The sequence below is a fragment of the Anguilla anguilla genome, chromosome 6 (genome assembly GCF_013347855.1).
Source record: "Anguilla anguilla isolate fAngAng1 chromosome 6, fAngAng1.pri, whole genome shotgun sequence".
NCBI lineage: Eukaryota > Metazoa > Chordata > Actinopteri > Anguilliformes > Anguillidae > Anguilla > Anguilla anguilla.
In genome coordinates this window covers 11,266,827-11,284,193 of record NC_049206.1, presented here as the reverse complement: position 1 = coordinate 11,284,193, position 17,367 = coordinate 11,266,827, and the positions used below count along the sequence as shown (strand labels likewise).

The 17,367-nt window shown below is 42.5% G+C and overlaps 1 protein-coding gene across 2 annotated transcripts in view; it reads left to right on the top strand.

Moving 5' to 3' along the window:
- The window catches only part of st6galnac3 (ST6 (alpha-N-acetyl-neuraminyl-2,3-beta-galactosyl-1,3)-N-acetylgalactosaminide alpha-2,6-sialyltransferase 3), an 85,055-nt gene extending 73,051 nt beyond the window's left edge, over positions 1 to 12,004 (top strand). For both annotated transcript variants that reach the window (XM_035423090.1, XM_035423089.1), the window contains exons 4-5: positions 2,183 to 2,290; positions 6,338 to 12,004. In XM_035423090.1, coding sequence (XP_035278981.1) covers positions 2,183 to 2,290; positions 6,338 to 6,527 — 298 coding nt within the window. In that variant the 3' untranslated portion in view covers positions 6,528 to 12,004. The remainder of the gene's footprint in view (positions 1 to 2,182; positions 2,291 to 6,337) is intronic.
- The last annotated feature ends 5,363 nt before the right edge of the window (positions 12,005 to 17,367 follow it).

The window sequence follows — 17,367 nt, the reverse complement described above, 5'->3', positions numbered from 1 at the left end:
ACAGTATGTAATGCTTAATGCTTAAAAATGCTTAAATACTGGTTGAATAGTTCTGTTAGAATTATTAAAATGATTTCAATTGCTTTGGAGGCAACTTTGGGAGTTTTTAATAGTTTTAGGGTGTGAGGTAATGCATCTTATCGTTTATAAAATGAAGTTAATAAAGATAAGAGTGGATCTGGAGAAGAGCGAGGCCAAGGGGACGCCCTGCTGAGAACTGTTTGAAGAATAATGAAAACAGGACAGAGAATGGAAACCTAACTGTCACGACAAGAACTGCTCCGCTGACAGTGGGACTTCAATCTCGTACCGCACACCTCAGCCCGTGTGAAGTAGATTGCCGGATGGATACCCAGCTGTTCATGGCGAAACTCAATACTGCAGCTCCTCTCGCTCGAAGCATCAGTCATTTCAGGCGGCATTGGGAAACAGCGGCTGCGTGTTCTGTGAAGATGTAGGAATATTGTTTTCATGTCCTCGAAAGGGGACTGCGCTTCGTGCGGAACTGAGTTTGAAGGTACAGCTTGTCTGAGAGGGGAGGGGGGAGCGCTTAAATGACAGGACGAGGACACGGCGAGTTTCGGCGTAGCTGTGGCGTGGCTGGGCAGTGCAGAGCGGGCACAGTGACGCGCGGGGACTGCGTTCTGTCTGGAAGAGGAGCGACGGGCTGGCTCTCCGCTCGGGCCTCCTTCCACCCGAGCTCATTCTCCGCCTCGCTTCCAGCTCGCTCCCGTTGCCTTGGCGGCGGCGGCGGCGGCGGCTGTGGCGGTGGAAGCGGCCGCCGCGTCGGCCGTAATCACTCTCGCACGCCACCTCTGCATCACAGAGGAGCGTGACGGGCGCTGACTGTGGAGCCGTGCTTCCTGGCTCCGCCGCGCTTCTCCTTGGAAACAGAAATAGGCACATTCATCCCGCATCTTCAGAGGCTGCATTCTCACTGCCGTTGCGGACTTGGGTTTCAGCCACGCGCAGTTCCAGCTTTGAATAATCTCGTTTTTTTCCTGAGTCAAGGACATATTTTTTTGTGCAGGGAAGGTTGGCCGGGGAGAAACGCTTGGTGTACGTTTAATTCTCGCGTAGCACATATATAACTATGATCGGCCGATTAGAGAGTTTGCTGAAATGTGGTTTCGTGGCCGACCTTTCGTCCTTCATCGCGTGAAATGACTTGTTCGTTTACAAATCATTCTTTGGAAACGTAATTCCTGTAGTCCTGTGGTGGGGGGGGGGGGGGGGGGGGTGCATTACAGTGCCATTCCGTAATTGCTTTGTCACAACGATCAGAAAGCCATTTTCTCTCTTCCCGTAAAAGTCCCAAGTTTATCTTCGTTAAACATCTGACTGGTGTGAAAGCGTCGCGCGGCTTTTTAGCGGCCGTGGAAGGCGCGGGGCCTTTGCGCCGGGCCGGGCTCTCTTTGTGTTGGCGGCGGGATGATGGATCCTTCGGCGGCGGTAATTCTGGGAGCCGCGCCATCGCCCGCTCCGGCCGCCCCCTCCATCACGCTGTCCCAACGAAAAGCCCCTGCCGACCGCTGCCTTTGTGCCACCTACCGCCCCTCGTCACCACCCCCACCCCATCCATTCAATCAGCTTCCCCTGCCCGCAGAAACCCCACTAACACATGCTCTGAGAAATAAAGGTATAGTGGAGGTATATTTTTGTTCTTTTTTGGAAACAAATTTGCCAAATGTACCCTGAGAATACAATAATGTTCCTATTTGGGTACGAATAACTGCCTTTTTACACGCTACAAATGAATTGCGTGTAGCTGGCTAGGGGTACAATTTTATGTGTCAAACGTTTGGATCGTTGTCGGCACTTTTCGTACCTTTTTTCTGAGGGTGTACGCTCTACCGACACTGCAATGACGTCCTGTCACCGTGATGTCATTTTAGACTTTGAGTAACACTGGCTCGGGTGAGTGCGCATTCGCTTGGGTCCCACGCAGCTGAAAACACCACCCTGTCCCCCTTTTCCAGGCTACAGGCTGCTAGCTTGTAGAACAGCAGATCCCTAATAAATAATTCAGAATAATTGTGATGGTCTGACGGGCCTAACAGCCGGAGCTACGCTGCCCGTCTGTGGCATAATGTGCGCTTTCCCTGCGACGAGGCCGGTGCGTTTGTCCCTTCCGTTTGTAACGAATGGGCCGTTTTTGCCCTCCGTCTGTGTGTGTTGGCAGGATACAGTCGGGGTCCTACCTCAGCACCGGCTGGTTCACGCTCATCCTGGCCATGGACATGTGCAAGGAGATCCGGGTCTACGGGATGATCAACGACACCTACTGCAGGTACCTAATGCGCCTGGAGCCTTTTGCAGTCCACAGCGCATGGCACTGACAGAGGCTAACACACACCCTCAAACGTCCTCTGTCTGCATTCGCTTGTGTTTTAAATGGAAGCCATTCAAGGACATGCCATTTACCAATATGAGTTCAGATTCAATACTGGATTACACTTTTGCATAAAATAACAAAAGAAGAGTGGTAGCATCTGAGCGAGTTGTTGTTTGCCGTGTAGGAGTCAGCCAAGGACCTATGCTTGGACCTCTGGTTTTTCTTGTAAATTAAATAAACTAGGATATTGGAAAAAATGTGAATTGTTAAAATATGTAAATGGAGAAAGTTAAATTCAACAATGACTTCACACTCAGACAAGAATCACTCTTATCAGAAGCAATTACAGGAATACAGGAAAGTTTAAATAAGATCCAAATATTGAGCTGTTCATTTGCACATAGTCAAGTGTAGTCTTAGCAGGAGCTGTTACTGGGTGGGAGGGGGGCTGGGGGATTTGATTGATGTGTTTAAGATTTTGACCACAAAAGCAATTACTTTCTGCTAACAGAGCCAAGGAGCACAGGTGGAAGTTAATTAAAAGTAAATTTCCAAAGTGACACAGGAAAATATTTCTTCGCACAGACAGATATAGACGCATAGAATAATTTGCCAGGATTTGTGGAAGAGGACATGAAACCCTTAAACTAGGCTAAAGTGAACTAAACTTCCTGTTCATGTCATAATACTTCCTTTCAGTAAGTTCTTTATCGTATTCTTATGTGTGTGTGTCACCTCTTTCTGAATCTGAGTATTTCACTAAGGAGTCCAGGTTGAGCTGCTGGATTATTAATGAGGCCATCACAAAATCAATCAAATTCTATTTAGCATAGTGCCCTTCACGTTAGATTTGTCACAGGGCATTTACACCACAATAAAGAGAATTTACTGCAAGGCATTAAATGTAGATATAATTCAATTATATGTGTAAAAGAAAGGCAGAAGCTGGGTAGCACATACCCTAGAGAGAAGTGCATTTTAAGAGATAAGGAACAGGCAGAAAACAGCAATGAACATAGCACCAATAAAAGTAATTGCATTAAAAATTCCATTAAGATACAAAAACATGTGATAATGAATGAATGGCACTAAGACTGATCTGATATTATCTGATAATAATAATAATAATATTAATAATAATAATAATAATAATAATAATAATAATATAGATCAACATGACCACTAAATTCAAAGGTCATGTTGGTCTATATTAACCTTCCATACTCTTCATCACAAAGCGTGCAGGGGTTTTATTGGTAAAACAAGTGAGTAGGTTTTCGCATGGCTGTTTATTTAACCCCGTTCTGCTTCTTGTAAGTACATTTTGTTGTACATGAGTTTTGTGCATAATTTAGTGTCAGGAAACTCTGCCAGTGATCTAGATTGTGACTCTGGATTTGCTGTTTTCCATAACTGCTTGCCAGTTGTTAGCAGAGTCTGGAATGAAAGCTCTTGATGTCCAACACACGGCTTGTTCTTCCCGTCCCCACAGACTGGAAAAGTGCCGTGCAAATCTCAGCCCGTGACTGCACATTTGCACCTGCTTGAAAGAAGGGGGGGGGAGTAGTTATTCTCCGGGAAGAGGGGATATAGCCGTGGTTAATTCTAATTACCAGTTGGTTTTCAGATGAAAGTGATGGAGTGTGGAGGCCGATGGTGCTGCCGGTTTCAAAGCTCTCTCTCTCTCTTGTTAGTATTTCTTGCGCCGTTCCTGTGCTCGGTTTGCAGTGAGCCGGCACCGCGATGCCCTAGAGCTTTTAGATCTTAGCAACTTTATTATTTCTTTCGCTTTTTCTAAGGTGCACAGAGCCCGGGTAAGCTGCAGTCAGCTTTTTGATGTGTAAATATATCTCAGATGTGAGAGATTTCTCAGGCTCCTTCGCAATTATGGCGCTCTAGAATCTTTTGAGGATACAGAGAGCATTAGCGGATGATTTGGATTTTCTTGCAGAAAATGCTGTGTGAAAATTTACTGAGGACAGAACTGTATCACTCTTTTGAAATCATGCTAGCCATGGTGCAGCTGACTGCTGTGACATCTTCGCAGGATACCCTCTGTTTCTCACAGAGGGACACTTCCGGACAAGCCTGGGCTCACACCTATTTCTACCTTGTGACACTACGTACACCAGTCGTGCTGTGCCTCGATAGAGCCTGTTGTGGCTTGGTTGAGCTCAATGCAGCCACCATTTGTGTTGAATGACACCGTTGTCTCATTTTCGCAAAAGCGATATGTAACCATGTTGTCTCTCAGACCACAAAGATTTGCCAGAACTTGTGTGATTATATTTTGCCATGCTCTATTTGCAAATAAATTTGCTACCACTTCAGTTATCTCAAACTAATCTTTGTTTCACAGCTGTTATTTGTGTTGCTTGTACAGAAAAGTAAGAGCAGTTAAATGCCTTGTGATGGAATTGTTAGCCTTTCATGCAAATTGTTATTTTACAGTTTTTTATATGTATCCTTTGTCAGTAATGATGCGCACGGTTCAGTGCATTATGGCTCAAGAAAAAAAGGTTGTTTTTGTTAAACTGCATTAATGATTTATTTGCATTGTTTAGGCTGGAATAATTCAGCACCCAGGACAAAATGTTTTTTTTTTTTGTTTTTTTTTTTGTTTTTCTTTTTTAATTGAGTTAGCACTTAAATTAAGGTAAGTTAATATCTACCTTTCTTTTCTTTGAAAAGAGTATTTGTTTACCAATTGCAAATGCCATATAATTAATATGTATTTCATAATATTGTGTTAGTCTGTATGGGTAGGGATTTTAATTATTGCCAACTGCATTGTTTTGTTTTTAGCATAAAATAAGCTGCATTAACCTGCTGGCACCTATTCCCCATTAAAGTAATTAATCAAGTTCTTTCTTGTCTACTTATTGCCATTGAAACAGACTGAGGCAGGGGAATAGAAATGATTAGTCGGCCTCCAAAGCACCATGCACGCACATTGCAGGATGTGTTAGCGGAACGAAATAGCATTTCTTTGTGAAATGCGCGAAAAAGAGGGAGGCAAAGTGAAGGTATCTCGTGGATATCAGCCCGCACGTCGCATTCTTGGTGAAGTGAACCCCCAGCTTGTTGTAGACTGTAATGTGCTTGTGCACGCTGGTGCATTTTGTCAACAAGCACGTAAAGATTTCGTCCACTGCGACCTCACAGGTGGGTGGCACGTGCCTGGCGGTCTTTAAATTACAGTTGGCAGATTGCCGTTCTTTCACAAATCGGATGGCATAGCCAAGAGAGCTATCAGCTCTCTGAATTGTGTCCAGTGTAGAGCAAAAACCATCAGTCCCTCTGCGTGTATAATGTAGTAGCCTGCATGCCAAACGAAACAACGTGATTAGTTATTTAAGGTGGGTGTTTTACCTTCTCTCTAGTTGAGTCTGTTGTCACCTCACCCTTTTATTTTCTGAAACAATGGGTCATTTTAATCTAGACGGATTTCTTGTAGGTAATTTAGGCTTGAAGAAAGTGGCACTCGCGGTCGTGACCGTGAGCACAGCGACACGCGGAAACGTGTCGGGGAAGTGTCTGTCGTAATGTAATGCATGGAGCTGAACAGCCAGCTGACCCCACCGGCTCCCCCTCATAATTGAAATTCAACAGGTGGTGCGCTGAATGTGAAATGGAATTGATTTGTTTTTGGTGGAGCAATGTCATAGTTCCTGGAACCGGTTAAGGAAAATAAAATCGTTAATTTAGCGATTTAACCCATTTAAGGCTGAACTGCTACCTAACAGTCTATTTCTCGAGTTAAATATGCAATGAAACAGACTGTGCAGGTAGAGCAAAAACATCTTTATGTCTCTAAAATGTCATTCAAATGCTTCATGTAGTCTTTTTTTTGTATATATCAATAAAATAAAATATTATTTTCTACAGCAGGCTCAGTACATGGTATTTTAAGTAATATTGAATATTTAATTTTATGTTTAAAAACAGATCCAGAACTGATAACTGCAGAGGGCTCTGCCTCTCTCTGTCTCTCTGTCGCAGGACGGAAGGCTATAAGAAGGTGCCGTACCACTACTACGAGGCAGGAAGCAGAGACGAATGCGCCGAGTACCTCCTGCACGAGAGCGCGCCGTACGGAGGCCACCGCTTCATCACGGAGAAATCCGTCTTCGCCAAGTGGGCCAAAACACACGCCATCAAATTCCTCCACCCGGTCTGGTTGGTATCATGACCCGGACCGTCTGAGACCAACTGTACCACGCTCCAGAACAACTCAAAACCTGCAACGTACAAGCTTCAGTTTATGTGAGGTCTCTCTCACACACACAAACACTCACACACACGTGCACATGGACACACACACACACCAGCTATACAGCATCTACCCAAATCCATCCACTACCACCTGTGTGAAACCACCAAAATGTTTTCTCAGTTCGAGGGAACTAGAGAATAGTGCTATTGTTGTGGGATTGGAAACCTGCTTGGCACAGTGGTTGACATTATTGCACTTGTTCAAGAAACAGCAAATTATAAAATGGACACTGCGTGGGAGTGTTTTGATGAACTTGTCTCGTCAACAGAAAAATGCACCTTGTGAATGTTTTTTCAGCTGTGGAATTCTGAGCTCTGAATGAACAACATAACTGAAGTGAAGGCTACTCATCGGAAGTGGGTCCTGGTATTTAATCAAACCAACTAGAATTATCTTAAGTGGGATTTTATTGTAGTGTTTGCTGCTGTAAACATCATGGTGAAAAAATATAGCATTCGATATAGCACTGCTAGTACACAGGTGAATGCAATGGGAGGGTTGTGAACTCCTCGCTCAACTAGGAAAATCCTGCTTCATGCCCACCACTTAATATAGGCTGCGGTTGTATTTTGTTTTATTAATTCTAATAAACAGATGATTTGACTGGAGCATTCAAGCAGCTGAGCAAAAGCTTGAATCTCAACTGTGGCCATCTTTAAAATTACCCAGCCCCAGACTCAGATTCAAAAAAAGTCCATCCTGTCTCACCCAGGCTAACAAAACTGACTTCTGATAGACATCTCTGCAGTTATTTTCCCCAGTCTGTGCTCGTACACCAAATTCAATCTTCCCCTATCCTCTGTGGAGGGCATAGCTTCAACAGCGGAGACTCTGTATTGGCCTTTTTTTGCCGTCCTCACATCTCGTAATCCAGGGGGGAGTAGGGCTGACATCCAGGGTTCCTGCCAGTGCTACCCAGACTCACACCGCAGTCCAACATCAAAGTTGGCGCTTCCCCAGCCCCATTCGCGTTCAAAATATCATCCTCACGTCCTGGACTGTGAAAGTTCGACAGTTAGGCTACTTCAGCACCACGAAATGAAAGCGTCCGTATGCTATGTCGTGTTTTATCCCTAGCAGACCGACACACTCCCGGTAGTTTATTAGCACGACTCTGTAACGTGTTTTTTCGCGTGACGCCCCTAAGAGGGGAGTAGCTGTAAAACTGGCAGTACTGTTAATGTCATCTCGGCTGTGGAGAGGAGCGAGAACGCACTCACGTTTGCTGTGGGCAGGCTGATGTATGACATAAAATTATCTGAAAGTGAATTTTCAAATGTCGTGCCTGCGCTAGGTTGTACATTAACACAGTGAAATGCATTCTAATAACCTCACTTATTTAAACTTTATTTTTTTGTGCCTAACTTTTTTAAAAAACCCTTTTTCCTTCCTTAGATGTTCATTTTTTGCGTTGGATCACAGACAGTTGCTGAAATGATTACGCCTTCACAAGCCTATTTGAAACCAACAGTATTCGCAAATTCGCAGTGTTTCAAACCTTACGTTCTGACTTCCTTTTTTCAGCAGTATGTCTTTTTCACGCCTAGATCTATGTCTCCTGTACACCACTTACATGTAATAAATACTGCATGTGTCATGATAGGTGTATTTTGTAACTTTTGAACGAACCTGTGATTGTGACATTGTCTGGCAGCTCTGCAGCTCATCCTTTCACTGTTGCCTTCTGGTGTCCCTTGAATCACTCCGTAACATTAATATTGCATTATATTCGCATTAATATTCCATTATTTTGCATTACCATCAATAACACTCCTCCATCCAGCCCAGAACCTGAACTTGAATGCTCATGTAATATACATGTCTATACTGTTTCTTAAAATAACTATTCTTAACCAGCTGTAGGGATTTCTATCTATGTGCACCAGCAGAGCAGCAGAGTAGACCTGTCAATCAAAAAAAAAAAAATAACACTGGTAAAAAGAAGAGAAGTTGAGGTACCACGGGTGCTAGTTTTGCTTCCATGCAAATACGTGAGCTCATCTTTCGAAGTTGAAATGAATCCGTTCGCACAGAGTGAGGATGAGGGTGCAGTTTGAGGCGTGGCCTGTAGCAGTGAGTGGCAGGTGTGCGTTGCAGAGGCCTGGTTTGTGCTGAACGGCGCGTACCTGGGCTAGCAGTGTGCAGCTGGGTACAGTACGTGCGCTTGGCCCGTTCTGGAGGCCGCTCCAGCCAGATGTGGAGATGGGCCATTCTCATCACCGCGGGCTTTCTGCGCACTGACAGCCGAGGCAGCGGGGGCTTCACCCCCACACGCGTGTGCGTGCGCGTGTGCGTGCGCTCCGTCCAGAACCCTCCGTCTCGTTGGTTTTTTTTGCCTGGCTCTTTGTTTGTGAGCGCACGAGAGAATTTTTGACAATCAGTCATTCCGCAGTCGACAAAGAGTGAATAAGTGGCGATCGGGCCCGCCCACCTGGAATTGCAGACGCGGCTTTATTGACGTTCTCAAAGGACCTCTGAGAGGAAGCTCCGTGGGGCGCGTTTTGATTGAGCCACTGTGTAGCACGGGCCTATGGCAGAAGCCTACATACAGTCCCCGCCCCCTTTCCTTACTTTCGCTACCTCCAAAGTGAAACTGCAAGAAAGGCTTCATTAGGAGCGCTACGATGTCACATTAACCAACCAATCACTTTGCCTCCGTGATTTTGCCTCCGTGGACAGTCACTCCAGTGGCACGGCCACATCCTTTTCTTTCTGTGGGATTCCTATGTACATGGCCAAGGCCTGGCATGAGAAGGGTTAATCTGTCCTGCCACACCTGGAGATGGCTCTTGGCATCCATGCCAGACGTAGAAGTAGGGGGTCACATTGTCACTTTTTTTTTTTTTTTGGTAATTTACCATAAAAATATTAATTGTGGTGATGTTCATTGTCGTGATTTTGTTTCTTGCGGAAATAATGAAGTCTTACCTCATTGTGACTTCTCGTAGCAAACGCATGCTTTGAAGTGCTCTCAAAATTCTTAGAAAACATTATGTAGAGGTAGGCTCGCATGCTCAGAGTATACACGGAGGTAGGCCTTCATTGCTTTCTCACATAACGTGGCCTTCCTGTCTTGAGTGGTTATTGTGAATTCTCTTCTGTGTTACGTGTCGTGGGGCTAGCGTACATTTGTACCATAAATATGCATTTACAGGTTTGAAGATGTCTCTCTAGCTTTCTGAAGATTGCGGACCAGCCTATGTACAGAAAACACACCACACTCCTTTCTCTGCTGTACTGTATTAGCCACTTCCTGAACTCGTCATTAGTGAGAGTTTGCTAAAATAACATTAAAAGCTGTGCAAATATATATATATATATGTTTTGTTTTCAAGGGCATGGCATGTTAAATACACATCATTAATCATTCCCTCCACTTAAAGTGAATGCACTTTTGGTCACTTTATTTGTCAGGTTTGCATCTCATGTCAGTGTTTTTACCACGAGTGTAATGACGAACAAATTATCAATAATTAGTTTTATACATTATTTTATTACTTCTGTCACTTTCTAGTACAGTATTTGCAAAAACCAATCAGTCATGCAATGAAACCAAGGAGGTTGCTAGTTACCCTTCAATGAACATGTAAGTGTATGAATGCACAGTGTTTTTTTCAGGGTTGGAGGTCAGTTCCATTTATGTTATAAATAGGAAGATATCCATATCCTATAGCGATTTTTCAATTAATGAATTGAAATGAAACTGACCTCAACCCTGGTGTGTATATGCATGATAGAGTCTATGGCAGAATTACCAGCATTATGAGCAACCTCTTTCTACAGACATAATAAATTAATAATGTATGGCATATCAGTGTGTGGGAACCATTAATATTTATTACTACCACTTGTTGTTTGAGTGCTTTTTTGCTTACTTTTTCATTTTGAAATGCAGTGGCAGTAACAGTAAAGTGTTCTCTGTCATCAAATCGGGGGAAAAAATGTTAATCCAGAAAATAATTTATGTCAGAAGAAAATTCCGTTTTTATAATTTTTTAAAATTTATTTCATTGTATCACCTTTACAAAAGTCCACCTTGGCCTTGTAGTTAGTGCATATGTAAGTGTGTCACACTCTGACAAATATGACTGGCCCTGTGTTTTTTTGCATGCCTGTAAAATGAACAATAGCACCAGTGTATTAAACCGATAACCTCACTTTTTCAAGCAAACGACTTCCAAGTCTGGGTGAATATGTTTTCTGCAATATGGAATGTATCTAAAACATTATGTGATTGATAGCCATTGTGCTAATTTTGTTTGTTTCTCATTAACATGCTAATGAACTTCACAGTAGTAGGGGGTAAAATGAGATTTTGTAAAATGCCTCTCCCATTATCTTATACGCATCTACTTTATTCATTATTCATTAATTTTATTTACACCCTAGTGTTCCCTCCAGTAGAGAAATGGTTTATTGATACTATACTTGTCTTCTCCATTTTGGATTTTGAAATGCAGTTATTCATTGTATTTGGTTGGGTGTGTATTCTTAACTAATCAAAAAGTTACAAATCCCTGCGATTTTTAATACGCACAGGATCTCCATGCGTGAATCTATACAGTGCAGTGTGTTGGGACAGCTTGTGTTCGTACAGACTAATGCACAATTGTGCATTATAAAATGATATGGTAAAACTGTCTGAACTGAACTTTGTTGAAGTGTTGGTGGTATGTGGCCAGCTTCAAGCATACTGTATATAGGCATTCATCGAGTGGAATGGAGTTTGCAGTCGAAATTAATGTCTTTATTAATGTGATCGGTAAAAGCACTTACTATGAGTGCAAGGTGGGCCCTGTAGTCAGTTCCAGGTTTAAGCCTGGGTTATGTCATTTGTTTCATAGCAGCGGGATAAAATTATCTTCTGTAAGGGATCGAGGGTGATTAAGTCAGCCTGTTCCTTAACTTAGCGGCCTCAGGCGATCCACAGTGGTGACTCCTGAGGCCCAAAATGGAAGAAATTAGAAGAGTTGGTCAAAAACCTGTTGTGGAGCAGCCCTGGTGTTTTCCAATACCATGTGTACTGTAAAGACAAAAAATGTAAAGTTGAAATGTTTTGCCAAACTGTGGATATTGCCTTTAAAAGGTTAGAGAAATTCATTTTGTTGTGTATGTTTCTTGCATTGTTTACATTCCTGCTGTTTTAATGTGAAACCCTTGCTTTTTAAATGTGCCCTCAGTTATGTTTTTAACCTTGAAATATTTGTGTACTGTGTCCTTTACGCTGACTGTCATTTTTTTGCCATAGCCTTTTTTCTTTACACTATGTTTTTAATTTCCAGGTTGCCTGTTTGGCAGCAACATTTGTACATGGCAACACGTACATTTTGTAAATTCATATTTAACTATTGTTACAGTGATGTTTATAGAATAAATAAATGAACATAATTACAGCCTTTCCTTATTTCCTGCTTTTTGTACTCCAGCATAGTAGAAATTTAGAATCTTTAAAAATATTCTCTGGTATGTCTTTACATAGAAATAAATTCGAAATTAAATTCGAAATTAGAAAGATACCAAGAAATAATTGTTAAGAGATAGTAAATAACCCATACAAGGCCACTAAATATATGAAGATATTAGATAAATAAAGTTCAGTTAAATAATCTTCAACATTTGTCGTGCTATCTTATATAACTTTGAATTTGGTGTTTTCAAAATCTAAATTGGTACAGCTTACCCCCTTTATAAACCAAAAACACTTTAATTGTACATTGTATAATCATTCTGTGATTAACTATTTTAATATACATGTTAAAATAAGACCAGGGCCTCTTTGATCCTAGTGAAAGAAAGATTATGCAGCTCATTATTTATGTTCTTTGTAAAATAAAAATGGCCTTGGTTATGTAAGTTATAGCATAACATTGTACTGCCTTTTTTGCTTGTGATTTAGGTGTATGTAATGCATTTCAGCTCAGCACAGAATCAGCTCCTTTGAGAATTAAATGTGGCAACAGAAACGCGATTTCAGTTTATGAATTCAAGCGCTGTCTTTCTTTCACATCTGTTTAAAAATAATTTCTCCATTTTTCAGTATTTCTCAGAAGCAAACAAATCTCCCCATGTAAACAAATCCGCTCCCCCTGGCACCACGTCGTCCTGTCACTTTTGTAATTAGCTGTGCCTCTCCAAGGTGAAATTATTTTCCCCAGCAGAACATTTCAAGGAGACCAAGAAATGTGAATCAAACCTGTCCTCTATTTTGTGCTGTATAACCACCACCATATAACCACCAGGCATATAACCACCACCATTTGCTTATGTTTCAGTCCCATCTTCCATCCAGGCCATTTCTTGTAATTGTCTTGCAGTTCTTGTAGGAGTCCATTTTGAAATGCTTTCAGGAAGCAAAAAGCTAGGATGGAAAATGGGGGAGCAGCTGTGGGTGCGAATGCATCCGATGTCAGCCGCCTGACCCTCTCTGGGCAGAAGCGGCCCATTGTTACATTTTACTGAGTCAGGAACACCAGGGGCTGCCAGGACTTGGACGTGTCTGTTTCTCTTTGAGACAGAGATCTCACCTGTCACTCCATACCATTTAGACTCGGATGGACCTTGTGGAGTTCACCTGAGAGTGACAGCGCCCACAGTGTGTGCACACCAACCTGGTCTCACCCCTCTGTTGCTATGGAAAGATCATAGTCAGTCTATCGACGTGAAGGAAATGAGGTCAGGTTTGTATTAGAGCTGGTGATTAAATTTTTAAAATAACGTGTCAAAGTCAACCCTTACAGACCTGATTTCCTCAGGCTAGAGTTACATGCATTCTCTAAAAGTAAGGGCTGTACAGTACATTGTCCACTATGTGAATGTGGCCAGTCAGAACATCTTAGAAAAGTGGAGAAAGCAACATGGACTCACTCCTTTTGCGTAAATAGGCTGACATCTAACCGTAGGGATGACAATACCATAATTCCAGCCTGGAATATTATTCATTTGGATTTTACGGTTTAATTGGGACCTAGAGTCTCAAGCAAATATGAGGCTGTGCACCTTTCAGGACCTTCAATAGCCTGCTTCGGCAATAATCAGGAGAAGAAAGCCAGCCGAGGGAAGCTTTCAGAAGCAGCGCTGGAATATGTGAGCGCCTGAGGGAAGGTAATTCAAGCTGACAATGTCTCTCCACATCGACCGAGGAGCGTCAGGCGTACATTACGCCGGACAGGATATTTCTCAATGTACTGCGAGCTGCAGGAAAAGGAGAGAGTATTGCCGAGCGGGCCATTGTGTGCTGAAAGAGCAAAGGCCTCTGGGACATCTGCGTTAAGGGAGGGTTATTGATGTTGCGGGTTTGAAGTCTCTGTGAACAGAAAACCAAATGGCTTAAAAGGTACAGCGCAGAATGGAGTATTATCACTGAGGGGAGAATTTTAAATGATCTCTCATGTGGTGTCTCTTTCTTCCAGTTTGAAAGCACCGCACAACTACGCAACTGAAATCTCAGTTGATGATGTAATTATACAATTTTTTTTCTTTTTTTTGAGAAATGTAGTTGGGGTTAAATAATATTATAATATTAAATTAGTCTTTCTAGTTCCCTCACAATTCATGCTTTGACCAGCGGATAGGAAAAGGCAGTAGACGCCAAAGAACTGGTCATCTCACAGTGACCTTCTGCTTGTAATGGAATCGGGTGCATTTTGTTTTCCCCACAGTTACAGCAGAGGACGTGGGGAGTGAGCACTGGTCACTCATTGTAATTCAGCAATATGACACCCATATGAGACCGATGGCTCCCTTTCTGGAGTCTCTTCCAGGAACACGTCAAAGAGGTTGGAGGGAGGTCAAGTGATTGCAGAATAGTGGCCAGCTGCCAGGTCCCTGTTAAAGGCTGAAATTCTCTCCCTTGCACTGGCAATCACAGGGCCTCCTTCCGTTCATTAACGAGTCAGAGCAATCAAGCCCATTAGCAAATCAGACTTTTCCACTACAAATGGGGTCAGAGAACAACTCTGTTTTATAACTGTGAACACACTTGTACAGTAAATACCGGGGGTCGGTAACTAAGTTACTAGTTGGTGGGGCGGAACACAGCCTCTAAATGAATAAGCCTATCATTAGGCCTGCATTGCAAATGGCACATAAAATGCTGCTCACGTGTCTGAGCAGCAGTCCTACATAACAAAATCAAATTAATTCAAGCTGTAAAATCACCCATATCTGTAATTTCAATTTTTTCAACTTGATCTCAGGGGAGGAACGTTCACAATGAGTTTTCATGAACTTACATTGTTCAGTTTTTTTTAAAATAATGACCTACCTACCCGCCTTTTCGTGATTTCATGAATCTAAAGTGATGAACTTAACCTAGCTAAACCTGGCTAAAACCAAAAATAGTCAATTCCTTTGCTGAAACTTCACCCGGAATCACACTCCCCAAGCGACACAGTTTGTTTACTAAAAGACTAAAAGAGGTGCATTGCATTGCTAAATAACTTAGCAGACAGCTAGCTTCATCCCACAGCAATGGTACTGTAGACTCAGACCCCTCAACTATGATGTTTAAGAACCATAGACTACTGTTGAGGGGAAAGGATCTGGGCTAGAAGCACAATGATTTTACTGGACATCACCGTTACTCCAAGTGGCCTGAGAGCACAGACAATGTTACGTATTCCAAGTCAAGACTGTTGTGTGGTACTACAGTATATGCATTTTTTTTTTTTTTTGCAATTTAAATAAATTTGCTTCTGCCATTTAACCCAAGGTGAAATGTAGCTCTGTCCACACTACACTAAAGAAATCATTTTGGCTGTATTAAGTGGGTCAAAAAAAACTTCTGTGGAGCCAGTCCATGTCCCTCCCAAGGTAAATACAACCCATACACTCTATATGTAGGTGCAGTCTCACATCCTAACCATATATGAATGTGTCAAGGCTGAGTTTGAAATGAAAATTGTAATGTGTGCTTTTGCTTGCTCAATGAGATCTATATCAATAAACCATTCATCTAACTATAAGGCCACGGAGACAGCTGTCATCAGCATTTGAATGACTGCCCCATTCAATATACATTGATGGCAGCAAATGACATAGCTCAGTGGGGCTAGTCCAATAGCAGCTAACCAGAGGCAGCAGTGGTGATTTATACACAAGAGGAAAGAAAGCCTTAATCTCACCCTGAAAAGTGTGACTCAGCAGTATTGACTTCATTGAATTACTTATTTTTATTTATTCATTTATTGTTTTATTTATTTTCCAAAAGTGAAAATGTTAAATTGCAAGTGTAGCCATTATCGTTTTCATGTTGTTATTTTGGGTAAGGAGTTGGTCTTGTGAGCTGAAGGTCACAGGTTCGATTCCCCGGTAGGACACTGCCATTGTACCCTTGAGCAAGGTACTTAACCTGCATTTCTTCAGTTTCCAGCTGTATAAATGGATACAATGTAAATGTTATGTAAAAAGTTGTCTAAGTCGGTCTGGATAAGAATGCCTGTAATGTAATGTAATAAATGTAAGAGATATTTCTGGAATGACTGCTCACTGATATGTGTCTCACAGCTCGCTCAATTCAGTGCCTCTTCAGAGCACAGCGGTGTTCCATGGGCAAGGACACAGGAAGTGGGAATCAGGACAGGCACAAAGCGGAGATGTGTGCTGGAATAAGGGTGTGCCATTTTGCAGAGTACAGCCAAATACCCGCGGGACCAAGCTGAGCAGAACGCAATGCCCACCCAGGCTGCTGATCTCCTCCGGGAGATTTTAATCCCACAGGTCTCACACACCCCTCTTCCGTGAGCACAGCTGGTCGGAAAAAAATGGAGCGTGTATGATGATTGGCCTCAGTTGTATTCGTGGCATAAATATATTTGTTCTCTACCTTTATAGGTTGTTTCTTTTCATGTGTATTTTCACCAGGCTGAACATTCAACAGGTTCAATCTTCTGTGCCCACCCAGCTCTCAGGCTTCTGAGATGATGTCACACTTAAGCAGCGACAAGACAAAAGAGGAATTCTTAGTCACAAATGCAAAAAAAATCCCTTGTACTTAAAAAAAATGTACATGAATTAAGTAATGCTTCTTTTGATGCAAACTGTATATTTAAAGCTCGACATGATACTGAATAAACGTATGAGAAATTTGCCAAAATCTAAATAACAGGAGTCCCTAAGGCATTGCGTCTAGGATCTTGTTCGGATCAGCTAAAGTAAATAGCAGACTTTATTTTCAGGGAAATTTTCTTTAAATAAATGAGCAGCTGTATACTGTGTCTGGCATATCAGTCATCTAGATGCAGCTAAGATGTTACCACCCTCCGCTCTCCAGCACTGCGGTGCTCTATCCTCCTCCTGTGCATCATATTAATTTTTTAAGGGAGGTCAGGCACAGAGGGGGGAAAGAACCGCTCAAGGGATGTCAGTGAATTACAGGGTACAGCAAAGCAGTGTCCAGCTGTGCTGCTGGTATAGATTCCAGCAGAAGGTCATTCTCACCCGGAAACAGAGGGGCCTACTCCAGGAGAGACCCGAAAAAACAGGGTGCGTGAAAGCTGGGGTTCGACCCAGACCTCTTTTCTGCCTTAGGATTGGGGTAGAATTGCCGTCAACCTTGACGCAATATGAACTTCCGTTTTTTTTTTCTTAGCACCACAAGCGGTTTCATTATTCTGACAGTAATTGTCCCCCTTTTAAATTTTTTTTTTTAATCTTCCAACAGCCCTCATTTATTGCTTCAATCAATTATGGGAACGGATGCACCCGTGTGACGGCAGCTGCTCTAAATTAGTCTCGGGTTTTAATGAGGCCTCGTTTG